Source organism: Lissotriton helveticus, chromosome 9 (assembly GCF_964261635.1).
Source record: "Lissotriton helveticus chromosome 9, aLisHel1.1, whole genome shotgun sequence".
Taxonomy (NCBI): Eukaryota; Metazoa; Chordata; class Amphibia; order Caudata; family Salamandridae; genus Lissotriton; species Lissotriton helveticus.
In genome coordinates, this window is record NC_136070.1 from 133,449,724 (window position 1) to 133,464,234 (window position 14,511).

General features: G+C 46.2%; 1 protein-coding gene across 4 annotated transcripts in view; it reads left to right on the forward strand.

Annotated features, from left to right (window-relative positions):
- ZNF106 (zinc finger protein 106) overlaps nt 1-14,511 on the forward strand; it is a 395,360-nt gene that overhangs the window by 190,157 nt on the left and 190,692 nt on the right. For all 4 annotated transcript variants that reach the window (XM_078659625.1, XM_078659628.1, XM_078659626.1 and 1 more), the window contains 2 exons: nt 9,400-9,554; nt 9,634-9,694. In XM_078659625.1, coding sequence (XP_078515751.1) covers nt 9,400-9,554; nt 9,634-9,694 — 216 coding nt within the window. The remainder of the gene's footprint in view (nt 1-9,399; nt 9,555-9,633; nt 9,695-14,511) is intronic.

Genomic DNA, 14,511 nt, shown 5'->3' on the forward strand with positions numbered 1-14,511 from the left:
GCTTGCAATAATAATACTGGCCTCTATTGTAGGAGATACATTGATCAATACCTGCGGCTGATGGTCATTGCTATTTCCCGCATAAATATCGCAATTATTTACTCCTACTCCCGGTTGTTCTGCTCCGTATAATTGCACCCAGTGACGATCTCTTATTATACAAGGGTTCTAACGATAAGCGTCGTTCTGTCAGGAGTAGTTCACGCTCCAGAACTGATGTGGCCCTGATTATAAATTGGTCCAATGTCCCAGTGACACTACCGCCTATTGGGCCCAATGCTGCCTTCCTCCCTTTCCCTGCACATTGTGCCATTAGATACAGCAAATTATACCTTTACCCAAACAATGATGTTCTCAAATAATATAACAAGTATCAGATGTCAAAAGTACAGTATCAGAAATACTATGAACCAATAAATTAACAGTCATACAACTACACCAAAGTTCGAGGGGTGGCCCAGCCCAGCCTCCTTTAGTCTCCGACGGGCTCAGACGGTCCCGTCCTTGGCCCGGGCACGCCTGTGCGTGTCCCGCGCAGCGGGAGCCCTGGCCCAGGTTTTAAGCACCTCCTGGCGCGTAGAGCGGCGTCGGCAGCCGCAAGGAATGTTGGGGAACGTAGTTTCCCGGTCCCCCAGACGTTGACAACACAATGGCGGCCCACGGCGCTCGCCCCTTGTCCACTGTGGAGCGTCCGTGAGGCAGTGGGCAGCAAACAGCAACAGCAGGTAAGGTGGTTGAAAAGGCTTCCCTCAAAATTCAATGTCCTAGTTTTAATCGTAAATCTCTTCAAATCTTAAGTAGCTGGAGAGATCCAGAAGATGCAGAAATACATGAAACATTCAAGTAGGTTTGCTGCAGTTAAAGGAAAATTTTCCCTACACAGGTCAGCTGAAAACTTCTGGAAAAGTCTACCTCCAAATCTGATTCATCCATCCTGTTAGCAGTGACAGCAGGCCCAGAGGCCTACTCTGCACCGGGAGAGGCAAATAAAAACGTACAAGGCCATTAATTATCACTTGCCGGTTCCACCCGTCAGCAGCCTTTGGGTGCACCTTCTGATTAAAAAAATGTAGTGGTGTGAGGATTCAAAGGAATAATACTCCTGCTGCTTTCTAGTGGGGAAAACATAAACCAGTACAGGAATTTCAGACCACTTTAAACTACAAAAATTATCAATGCTTTTTGCTCTAACAATTTGCTCCCAGTTATCACAGAGACACAGATTTGCTCTATAGATTTATGCAGGACATAGTATCCAGTAAACAAGAACATTGAACAAAGCTAGCCCTATAATGTTCTGTCTTTAAGATAACGTTTTACCACCCCATTGCATGCAATGTGCCAGCGCTCTGACCAGTAGACCGTTGCAGCATGCACCACCCATCGCCTCTGTCATTGCTGCCACAACTAACACATGCAATTGCAACAGTTCAGATTATTCCAGGTCCCCAAAGCTAAATGAATGTCTGGGAAGGCAGGTATTAGTAATTTTTTGTGTGTCTTGTATTCATAAACACCTGTTGTGCTCATCTCTAAATTAGATGAGCATCGCCACTGTGTGGTAGACTGTCATAAGTGCAGTGTTGACAAGACAATTAAGTGGCGGTGCAGAGCACCGTAAACCACCGGCTCAAATTAGACACAGCAATGTTCCATATTAGACCATTTCCATGGAGCCTACCAAACCCTTGGTAGTATGGAACAAGATATTGAAAGAGCATGTAGCCCTCTACTCCACAGCTATTCAGTTGTTATATTAAGGTGAACAACAAGGTAACGTGCAGAACAGGGTTATTTCCGAAAGGTCTCTTCCTATCGCTCAATCAAATCCAACTCCTTATTTAAATTTTGGCTGTGCATGGAAGATGGGCTCCCCAAGAACAATAAGCTCTCAGAAAGATATTATAACTGAGAAAGTGTATCTTACTCTAAAAGCATTCCTGTCGCCAATGAACCTGAATTACATTGCTGTGGCACTGTCTGTCTGTATTCAAACACCTACCCAGAGAGCAACTGCGCTTAAAATGTCATTAGGATAGACTGGTCAGGAATATATCACTATGCCATTTCAGCAGTGTGTCTCTCCCTGATTAGTGTCAATCAGACTAAACCAAGTAATACATAAAGGCGATCCCCTGGGTCGTTATCAATATAAATCTTGTATCAGGGCTTTAGTGCACATATATACTAGACTATATGAGCACTGAAAATGAGAGGCATTTAGTGAGTAATTCATTACCGTAGTGATGTCACAGATTTCAGCCTTGATTTTGAAAAGTGGAATAACAGTTTTGATGTGATTTAATATTAGAACATTAGAATGTCGAGAGACACTAGGGTGTCTCATGGGCAAAAATGGCGGGGGCCGACCTTCTGCTTTAATATTCCGAAGTTTTTTTTCTTCTATTTCTCCATTTCTTACATTTAGAACATAGTACTCTCACTAGGTGGGATGTTCTAATAGCATTATGGCATTTCTTCCCTAACATTGTAACCCCTTTCAGCATCATTATTTGCCCCCTTCTGTCGATCGGGCAATTAGCCCAGGTTCAGGTCCTTTATGCATTATAGCCTTCAGTTTCTGGCATTAATGGTATACTATGTGTATGAAATCAGAGTAGGCAATCTGAAATATTTTGGGGTCATGGTTAGTGTTTTGTTAACTATACTACTAAATAAATGTCAAGCTTCTGTAGCTATGCTTGACTCTCCAGGGCGGTGGCTTTTGTACAGTAACTTCTCGAGAGGAAGGAGGATAACAGAGGGAAGGTTGAGAGAGGGAGACAGAATATCTTGCTGGCTTTAGATAAGAGATGCAAAAACCTGGCCTGGAGTCAGGAATTAGCATTCTGCGAAGGCAAGCCTCTGCCACATGGATGAATCACTGATAAGCCAACATTATATGCACACTGGTAATGAAGGGAGAATGATCTGCATACATGAGAGAACAGTGGTGGGAATCTTGTATTAAACACTTAACTTTTAAGGAACACTTATCTGAATCATGAGTAGGTGTTGGGGTCTTGAGAGTCGGTATCAACCTGGATAACAGCAGTGCTCCACAGGGCGCCTGATATCGGAGACCTTTCAGCAGCTAGTCAACTATAAACCAATACATCAGATAAATAACAAATAAGGAGACCGGGAAGGGATCAGAAGTGTGTAATGTTAAGCTGGTGCACAACTATCGAAGCAGGAAGCCAGTAAAACTACTAATTGTTGCCACACAAAGGGGGGTACTAAAGCAGAGATGGTGTATACTACTCTAATGCAATTCACCAGGAAGTGCCTTATGACCCTGAAGATTATCCCCCTCCTCCCCTCTTTGTGCTTACCCCTACAGCTTCTGGCTTTCTAGCACCCAGTCCTCCACAATGCCCCCTTTTCTTCTGTAGAAGTTAATTGACCTTTACATGTTTATGAAGGGCTTTAGTACCATTCTCTTGGGCCTTCTCCAGACATTTTGCTGTTAAACTCCGGACCTAATGAGCACCATCAAACATAATATTTAATGTTTCAGAAGGCTTATCTAACTTTGGGATTGGTAAACAAATACAGCAGGTCGTCATTATGATCCATACAACGCTAGCCAGAGCAATGCCAACAGAAACGTATGTTCGAGGCATATGAGCTGCAGGTTGTACATTTAGCAATAGATCGCCACCTGGTGTTGGGCTCGGATGATTGCAGGTTGTTGTCTTCTTGGAAGAAGTCTTTGTAGTCACGACATAGGTTACTCGTCCCTTGGACAATACTGCGCATGGTCATCGCCTCCATCCTCAGATTGTTTTTTTCCGCCACTGGGTTCGGATGAAAAATTTCCGCTCCGGCTAGAAAAGACTTTTTCGGCATTTTCGAAGCGTAAAACTTTAGACAAACAACTTTCGACATCGAAGACACTTTTCGACATCACCAGCTACATCCCGGTGCATCGACGCGGGCCGTTGGGCCCATCGGCGCCGTACGGCCTACGCCTCATGGAAAGAACTCCATTCAAGAGATGCCTGGTATGTCGAGCAAAATTCCCTCATAGCGACCATCACGAGGTTTGCAACCTCTGTCTCTCGCCAGAACACGACGAGTCGACCTGCACAGCCTGTGCCTCCTTCCAGTCGAAAAAGAACATTCGGGATCGGAGGGCCCGTCGACACGAGATGAGGAGATCAGCGCCATCACCGGAGGCCATCTTTGAGGAGAAGATCGTTGAACAGGACGTCTCCGAGGACGAGAACCCACTCGAAGGTATCTCCGCGGACGAGGCTCCACTCGTCGCCGAGGAAGACTCACCTGACCTCCAGATCATATCGGGAGCAGAGGACTCGGACGACTCGATTCCATCTCGACAACCCGTGAGTACCTCTGCCCCTGCACCCCAGACACTGCCCAAAACAAAGGCAACGGTCAGCACTCCGCCCATGGGGCCCAGTCGAGACAGAAATCTACCCTCTAACGCCCCGCCTTCCGGCTCGGCTCCGAGGAAAAAGACTACGCCTTCCGGTGCCTCGGCACCGAAAAAACCACATATGCCAATTCCACCTCCTCCATTGGCACCGAAACATCCTTCCACACCGAAGGACTCTTCGGCACCGAAGCTAACACGCCCTTCGGCGCCCAAAGACTCTTCGGCACCCAAACCTAAACAGGCATCGGTGCCGAAACCGAAAACCGTAACGGAACGGAAAGCTTCGACTCCGAAACCATCCGGCTCCAAAAACAAAGACGGGAAGATAGACTCCGGCGCAACAGGACCAACAAAACCTGTCTCCACGCCGAAATCTTCGATAACGGTACCAAAGACCACAAGGCCTGATACATACAAGCCTAAAGAACCTTAGGCACCGAAGAAATTGCCACAGGACTCAATAACTCCTCCTAAGGCAAAAAAAGCTAAAGAACCACTATCGACACCGAAGAAATCGGCGCCGAAGAGGACTATACAAGAGGAAGAACTATTTAGACCAGACCCAAAGCAGAAAAAGGTCTATATCAATCCAAAAACGGGACATGTGGAAGCAATTCCACACAAGAAAAGACCAGCAGACACACCACTTCCAACTGTGGTTCCTGCCAAAAAGGATTGTGCAACATCTCCAATGCACCCTTTCTCTCCTTCACCTTCTTCCTCTCCTATCACTCCATATATTGAGCATATAACTTCTCCTGCTCAATCTCCTGCATCATCACACCACACTGATGAAGAGTATGATTTAGGTGGGGGGATGATGTACCAGATACACATACATATCGCTTAGATGAGGATGAAGATGTCAACCTAGATTATACCAAGGAGGATGATGCATATAATTTCCAACCAAATAATGCACCAGACATATCTGATCCTCAGTATTACCCAACAAAGCCTTCCCCTCCAGAGGATAGTATTGGGTTCAATCATCTACTAAACAGAGCTGCACTTTACCACGGAGTTCCAATGCACTCTGATGCCATTGAGGAGGATTTCCTATTAGACACTTTTGAGCAATCACAGAGATCTACTCAAATACTACCTATGATCAAGGGGTCATTAAACATGCCCCAGATATTTTTAAAGACCCAGTAAGGTGTAGGGTACTAAACCCAAGAATAGAGAAAAAGTATAGGCCAGCACCATCAGATCCTATCTACATTAAGGGACACCTACCATTGGACTCTTTAGTAGTGTCAAATGCACGTAAAAGAGCCAATTCCCAGACTTCTGGGGACACACCCTCCCCTGACAAAGAATCAAAAATCATTGATGCGTCAGGGAAACGGATTGCTGCACAAGCAACAAACATATGACGCATAGCAAACACACAAGCCTTACTCTCACGCTACAATAGGGCTCACTACGACCAACTAGAAAAGTTAATGGACCATCTGCCAGATCAATACAAAGATCACGCAGCAGAGCTCTTACAAGAAGGCAAATTAATATCTAATGCCTCCATTAAATGCGCACTAGATGTAGCTGACACAGCATCTAGGGCAGTTAACACCAGTGTTATCCTCAGGCGTCCTGCATGGCTACCCATTTCCGGTTTCAAACCAGAGGTACAAACTACCATCCTCAACCAGCCCTACAATCAGAACCAATTGTTCGGGCCAGATGTAGATAATACGCTAGAAAAGATGAAAAAGGACACAGACACTGCTAAGTCTATGGGTGCATTACAATCTACCCAGACTAGAGGTTCTTTTCGTCGCTCCTCTTATAGAGGAGGCTCCAAGCAGACTGGTGCAGATAACACGTCATCTTTTAAAACACACACACAAACCCCCTCTAATAAAGGTTACTATAGAGGAAGGTACAGAGGCAACAACAATAAGGGAAGAGGTAGAGGTAACAACAACCACTCCACTTCCACTCCCAAACAGTGACTTCCCTCTGCCTCCCCTACAACATTCCACACCAGTAGGGGGCAGAGTATCACAGTTCCTACCTGTCTGGGATTCCATCACAACAGACAGGTGGGTACCTCTTCCATACGACTGCATCTAGCTGCAATTGCAGCCTATTTACAAAATAGACAGCACATATCTCTCTTTAGAGTACCTGCGATAAAAGCATTTATGGAAGGATTAAAACGAATAATCCCACCTAGGTTACCACCTGCACCAGTATGGAACCTGAACATTGTCCCTTACAAGACTCATGGGACCCCCTTTTGAGCCTTTACTCAAGTGTGAATTGCAATTCCTAACATGGAAAACTGCATTCCTTGTTGCCATCACCTCTCTCAGAAGAGTTAGTGAAATACAAGCATTTACAATAGAAGAACCATTTTTTCAAATACACCCTAACAAAGTGGTTCTTAGACCTAACCCAAAATTCCTGCCAAAGGTGATTACTCCTTTTCACCTTAACCAATCAGTAGAGTTACAAGTGTTTTTCCAAAAACCAGACTCTGTTGCAGAAAGGGCCCTACACACCCTAGATGTTAGAAGAGCTCTTTTATACTACACAGACAGGACTAAATCCTTCAGAAAATCAAAACAACTATTTGTATCTTTCTGTTCACCACACAAAGGCAATCCCATATCTAAAGGAGGAATTGCCAGATGGATTGTAAAGTGTATTCAAATATGCTATCAAAAAGCAAAACGTACACTAACCGTTCCTCCAGAGCGCACTCCACTCGCAAACTAGGAGCCTCTATGGCTTTCTTAGGAAACATACCACTAGAGGACATATGTAAGGCAGCAACATGGTCTACCATACACACCTTCACTAAACACTATTGTGTTGACGTGCAAGCCAAGCAGCAAGCTGCAGTAGGCCAAGCTGTCCTTAAAATACTATTTCAGTATGCTGCACCGGATACAAGCGACCACCGCTAGGGGAGACACTGCTGCACAATTGTTGCTGAATGTACAACCTGCAGCTCATATGCCTCGAACGGAATATGCTACTTACCAGTATGCATCTGTTATTGGCATTTAGAGCTGCAGCGTTGTACATACCCTCCCGCCTCCCCGGGACTTGTATCCGTTCCAGTACTCATCTTACTTAGATGCACACGCATAGACATCCTTTCTCTTTACTTCTACTAACTCCATCATTTCCCATCATGGCGAAAAACAATCTGAGGATGGAGTCGATGACCATGCGCAGTATTGTCCAAGGGAGGAGTCACCTATCTCGTGACTACAAAGACTTCTTCCAAGAAGACAACAACCTGCAATCATCCGAGCCCAACACCAGGTGGCGATCTATTGCTAAATGTACAACTCTGCAGTTCTACATGCCAAGAACAGATGCATACTGGTAAGTAGCATATTCCTTACAACATTCCTTCATAAATGTTCATCGGTTGGCAATTATATGATACAGTCTGTACGGTAATGCACTTTAGGGGTACTTTGCAATTCACAACCCTTTCAAAAGTTAGTTATGTAAGTTTGTCTGGTTATGGAAGTGACCCCATCTCTATAATTCAGTGTAGTTCTTACAGTTTCTAAGCCCATGTGCACATTTTAGCTGAAGCTCTCCTGCATAAACAGTCTCTTTTCATCATTACAATGGAATGTGACTGATCTCTAAAGTGTATTCACCAAACACTTTGCAATGTTTACAATTCCAGGTAAGGTGTCCCAACTGTATCTTTCAGATTCATACTAGCTGGTTATTTTCTCTTCAACCTTTTTAACATCTAGCAGTAGACAGCCATTGCAGTGTGTTCCATGCTAATATGTTCCATACAAACCAGAGGCACTACATATTGTGGATGTTTCGATTGTGCCATTGCAAGCATTTTGTTTCAGGTGAAGCAACTACAGTCACTTTCTGCTTCACAATTTTGCATTCAAAGAATAATTAGCGCCATCCTTTGCCTACAGTATGTATCACAAGCAAGCCAGACTCATTGGCTTTGCCGATACTTGTATGTAATTGCTTTCAGTGGAGTGAACTACATTCCTTGGGTACAAAAAATATCTTTCTGGTTCTATATGAACAGAACCCTTACTTTTGGAACAGCAAACCATCTTGGAGCATCTTTCAGCAAGCACTTGAGAGGCATTTATAACTCAATAATACATCTCCTTAAAGCTCTTTCTTTGTGAATCATATATTCATACATTGCATCTCTACACCTACCTTAATTTCTGTATGTGAGAAAGTGCTTACACCATTACAGATATTTGCACAGCAAACAACCATTTAGCGGAGGCTGTTGGTTTTGACCAAATAGGCAATGTAGAACCATTTGGATTTCAGTAAATGTTACGGTCTTGGCACCAAGAGCCAAATTGTGTTCCATTGGAGTCCTTTACAAACTTAACAGAAACCACATTTCTATAATTGATTTGCTAAGAAAAGACCTTCACAGAGCTATCGATAAAAAGCATGGTGCTTTTCACAAAGTTATGTTATAATATATGGGCAACATTTAACACCTTCAATGCTAAGGGTATTTATCTCCTGTGCTGAGATTTCATAAATCTCTTTATTTCATGACGAGCTCACCTTGTCATTAGCACAGCTCCAGTGTGCTTCATGACGAGCTGAGCTCGTCATGAGCATGGACGGGGTTAAATAGTAAATTTTATATTTGACAATCTGACAACTTTTTTATCGGCACTACTTCTTAATTGAGGTTATACAACTGACATTCACCTTGTCTTCGCTTATAAAAATGCATTTTCATGGCTGAGAGCAGTTAATGACTTAGACCGCTTGACACTGAACTCAGATGAGCGTGTTCATTAATGATCTAATGCAAGAGATGAGTACTTTAGAATTGTAAAATCGGAGATCCTCTGCCTGATCGCAAGAAAACTCTGACAAGTATTCCTCACCATTAAATAGTCTTCAGACATACAGAATAAGTAATTGGTGTCATACTTGTGTGTAACAAGAGTTTCCTTCATCATTTAGCTAATGGAACTTGGTGTAAAATCTGTCAATTTCTTTTGCAGAGCGTTCCCAGGTAGACCAGTTATTGTCCATTTCCTTGCGGGAGGAAGAGCTTAGCGGATCATTACAGAGTTTGGATACCAAAATGCTGCAGGCGCGTGCAACCCTTCAAGCAGCGTATGTTGAAGTGCAGCATCTAATGGTCTTGAAGCAGCAGGTACAGTTATAACCTGGTTGAAGCAAGGCATTGTAGGAAAATACAGCTGAGCTGAAACACTCTCTCTTCTGTTTTCTAGATAACCATGGAGATGAGTGCAATGAGGACCCAGAGAATCCAGATCCTGCAAGGGCTGCAAGGTACCGACTGCATAGCTGACTTCTGTCATCCTGGGCAGACCCTTTATTGTCTCAAGATCTTTTGCTAAGACATTTACCAATTAATATTATATAGTGTTGTATGTAGGTTGTATGTTTGGGATCCTGACTATACTCATTTGTATTTATTTAATTCAGGTTCTAAACTGTCTATCTGAAAGAGACAGTTATAGATTCCTTACCTTAGAATTTTCCCCAGGCGTCAGACTGGATCCAGAGATTTTTCTTAGCAGTAAACCTGCGTGTTGCTAGGTGGCATCGGTCAACTCCACGTCTGTCGGTGGCTTCGTAGTCCCTGGGATGACGTCGCTGAGCCTACTTAGACTCCTCTCCTGTGTGCTCAGATCAGGTCTTTCTTTTTCTGCGCCAGCCTAGCGCATATCCGTAGAGAGCTACTCCTTAGCTGTTTTTGGCTAGCTTTTTTTTTAGATGTTTTGTCAACATATTTTTGGAGTCTGCGACTCCTGGTGCTCGAGAGATGTCCCAGTGTTGGACCGCTTTCAAGACTTGCGACGCCTATCACTAGATGTTGTCTATGACGGACCCGAACCTCATGTGTCTGTGGTGTCTGTAGCGCGACCAGGACCTAGTCATGCTCAGACTGCCAGGCCATGCATCTGAAGACTTTGCGGGAGTGGTCCCGAAAGTTACTAGAGGCCCGACGGTCAGCTCCGCATCGTTTCAGGTCTCGTTTGAGAGGAAGGTCTCGAGGCTGTTCACGGAGCCCCCACTCCTCGTCGCACTCCAAGTCGTCAAGGTCTTAGGCGAAGCTCAATCACTCCTCGCCTTCTCTCCATCAGTCAGCTGACATGATGCGGAATTCAGAGCCTCGCTGCTCAAAGGTTCCGTCTCTGGCGCCTGATTCAGGGACGACTTTGTGCTTCCCCCTTTTCTAGGAGCCGCAGCGTCCCCTGCCCAACTCCGCCAATTTTACGAGGCCTTACACCTTGTCTTTGTCTTTGGACAGCCCAACTCCTCGAGCGAACCTTCGGACCCCGGAGCAGGTCGTGGGTCCTGGGCCTTCGATACTAGCGGCTCCGGTGCCGGAGGCCTCTGCAGATCCTGACCTGGATCTAGATCAACGCCAGTCAATCTCACTTGACCTTCCCTGGCTGGCGCTGTCCCCATCCTCATCCCCGAGATAGAACCGGAGCCGGAACAATGTTCCCCTGTTCATCCCTGGTGTTCCCTACTGCTCAGATGGTGGTGATGAGAACTGGAAGGGGTCGCTAGACCCTTTAACAGACCAGCTTGAAGAAGTGGACTGAAATGAGGACCAGGGTGAGGCCAGTGGTCTGGACACTTCCCCAAATATAATGAAATTAGTTTTGTAACTTGTCTAGCAAATATTATATTGCTATAGCAAGTAGGGAGGGTGTGTTGCATATAGAAATTGTTTTAAACTTATCGAATTAATCATGTCTTATGTGATGTTTTATTGTTAAATGAAACAAATTTCTTTTTGATATAATGTAAGTGAATGTATTTTTATGTTTATTAATTGTGTATTTCAGATTTAATTTGTGGCTCCTGAAGAAGGCGTTTTTTCAGAACGCCGAAACGCGCGTCGAAAGTATTGATTGCCACTTTCGTCCCTTTTAAAATTGTGTGATTATATTTTAATAGTATTGTATATTTTGTGTTTTGTGTTTATTTTATGTAATGTGGATGTATAGAAAAATTGGTTTTAATATGAAAACTCATTAAAAAGAATATAGTTTTATATCGAAATAAATGTGTAGGTTCCTTTTTGCAACTACCCTTCCATTGTTAGGATTGCTTGAATTACATACACATTGTTTATTTCCCTGTCCTACAAATTATTAATTCCAATCAGGGGGTCCTTGTTGTTCACATTACACTTCCCCAGACCTTGGCATTATTTCTACCCCTAACGCGGCTACGGAGGCGGGAGCGTCCTATGCTGTGGTGGTGCAAAGGGTGGCCAAGGTCTTGGGCCTTAAGCTCCCTTCAGTGGCAGTCAGGACAAACCTCCTGACCGAGGTACTTCATCCTTCGGCATCCTCTTCTGAACCCCTATTGCTCTTTAATTAAGCCCTCACTGATGTCCTCCTGGGCACCTGGTCCAAGCCCATCACATGGACTCCAGTGGAAAGGATGGTTGTCCGCCGCTGCCACCACCCGGCCCCTGGCGACAATGTTCCTCTCTCAACACTCTTCCCCCGCGAGCTTAGTGGTCCAAGCCTCTTTTTCAAAGAGCGCATTCCCTTCTGCCTCTCCAGATAGGGAATCCAAGAAGCTGGACCATCTTGGGAAGCGCATGTTCTCTCCCTCCAGCCTGGCACTGCGGTCCCTGAATACTGCATGCCTCTTGGGCCGATACTCCCATACCATCCGGTATACGGTTGCGCAGGTGCTGCCTCAGTGCCCGGAAGAGGCCTGGGAAGTTTTTTCCCAGGCAGTAGCGGATGGGAGAGACACAGACAAATTCCTGATTAGCTGTGGACTGGACACCACTGACTCACTGGGCAGAACGATTGTCACGTTGATGGCCCTTAGGCACTATGCCTGGTTGAGGACATCTGGCTTTTTCAGTGGATCTCCAGTCAACTTTGATGGACATGTTTTGTGATGGCCGTCGTCATTTTGGCGACAAAGCAGACTCGGCGCTGGAGCGCTTTAAAGATTCTAGGGCTACGGCCAGATCTTTTAGCCTTGCTGCGCCTTCTCGCCCTCTCTAGTCTGCTTTTCGTCCCTTTCGAGGCGACAGAAGGGGTGTCCAGCCCCGTCTGGACCAGCCTAGCTGCCCGCTCATGCAAGCTGCCCAGCCTCTGCATGGCTGCGGATGTGGAACCCAGCGACCTTGCGGGTCTGGAAGCCAGCGGCCTGGCCAATCCACCCCCCCTTAACCCCACCTCCATGCCGCAGCCTCAAAACCTTCTTAGTCCTACGTTTCAGGCCCATCAACTCCCAGTGGGAGGTATGATTCGCCATCACCTCCCCCACTGGCAATCCATCACATCGGACGGGTGGGTTTTGCAAATCATCCGAAAGGGTTACTTCCTCCCCTTCAAGACTATCCATCCCTTCTTGCCACCGTCCTTCGAACCCATGTCGGAGGATTATTTGGCGCTTCTCTGCCAGGGAATCTCAGCTCTCTTGGCCAAGGGAGCTATAGAGCGGGTCCCTGCGCTCGAATTAGGTCTTTGTTGCTATTCCCGCTACTTCCTGGACAAAGGCCTGCCTCCTATTCTAGACCTCAAGGCCTTCAACCGCTTCCTCAGGAAGGAGAAGTTAAAAATGCTCACGTTTGCTTAGGTCCTGTCTGCCATCCACCCTGGAGACTGGATTGTGGCTTTGGACTTGCAAAAAGCCTATTTCCATATTCCTGTCCTGCCAGCCTACAGACGCTATCTATGGTTCACATTGGGCCACGAGCACTTTCAATTCACCATGCTCCCTTTTGGCCTTACCAGTGCCCCTCAGGTGTTCACGAAAGTGATGGCGGTGGGCGCAGCTCATCTGCCCAGATCAGGGGTTCCAGTCTTTTCCTATCTCGACGACTGGCTGGTGAAGGCAGGCTCCCCCAGTCTGTCGTCGCCCACCTCCAGACTACGGCGGACATCCTGCTCTCACTGGGATTCACTATCAACGTGCCAAAGTCATACCTGACTCCTTCTCAGACGCTGTTCTGGACACTGCAGTTTCGGGCCTATCCTCCTGAGCTGCGAATTTGGGATATAATACCGATGTTTCATCCTCTATCCTGGATTTCAGTGAGAATGACCCTGAGGCTGCTGGGCCTCATGGCCTCCTGCATCCTGCTGGTGGATCAAGCCAAGTGGCATATGCAGGCTCTGCAGTGGGACCTGAAGTTCCAGTGGTCGCAGCATCAGGGGAATCTTTCGGACTACGTCCAGATCTAGGAGGGAACTGCACAACAACTGCATTGGTGGTTAACGAACCAAGCTTGGGTCAGAGACAGATGCCTCCCCCAACCAGATCTAATAGTGGAGGTAGATGTGAGACAGCCATCTGGGAGAGGCGGAGATCAGAGGCGTCTGGTCTCCGGCAGAGTCCGGGCTCCATATCAACCTGCTGGAGCTCTGGGCGATCTGACTGGCACTGAAAGCATTCCTTCCCTTTCTTAAAGGGAAAGTAATGCAGGTGTTCAAAGTCCACACCACCGCCATTTGGTACTGCAACAAACAAGGCGGGATGGAGTTGTGGACCCTGTGTCAAGAGACTCTTCGCCTCTGGTCATGGCTGGAACATCAGGGCATGACCTTGGTGGTTTAACACCTGGCAAGTCCTCTGAACACCAGGGTGGACAAACTCAGCTGTCGGTGCTTGGTCGATCACGAGTGGCGTCTTCACTCGGAGGTGGTGCAAGGTCTCTTTCAGCGGTGGGGAGAGCCTTGGTTAGATCTGTTTGCCTCTGAAGAGAACGCTCAATGTCCGCAGTTCGGCACTTGCTCTGAAGTGTTTTTCGTCATGAATGGAACTGTGGCCTCCTTTACGCCTTTCAGCCTTTACAACTTCTGCCCCTAGTGCTGAAGAAGATCAAGTGTGACCGTACCCAAGTTATTCTTGTGGCTCCAGACTGGGCACGAAGAGTCTGGTAACCCGAGCTACTGAGCATGGCCATCAATCCTCCTATCAGACTTCCCCTTTGGGAGGATCTTCTGTCGCAGCAGCAGGGGACAGTTCGTCATCCGAACCTGTCCAGCCTCCACCTCCTTGCATGGAGATTGAGCGGCGACAGCTGACAGCTTTCGACATTCCGCCCGAAGTCTTGGCAGGCAGACGTCCCTCCACTACATCGGTATATGCCTGTA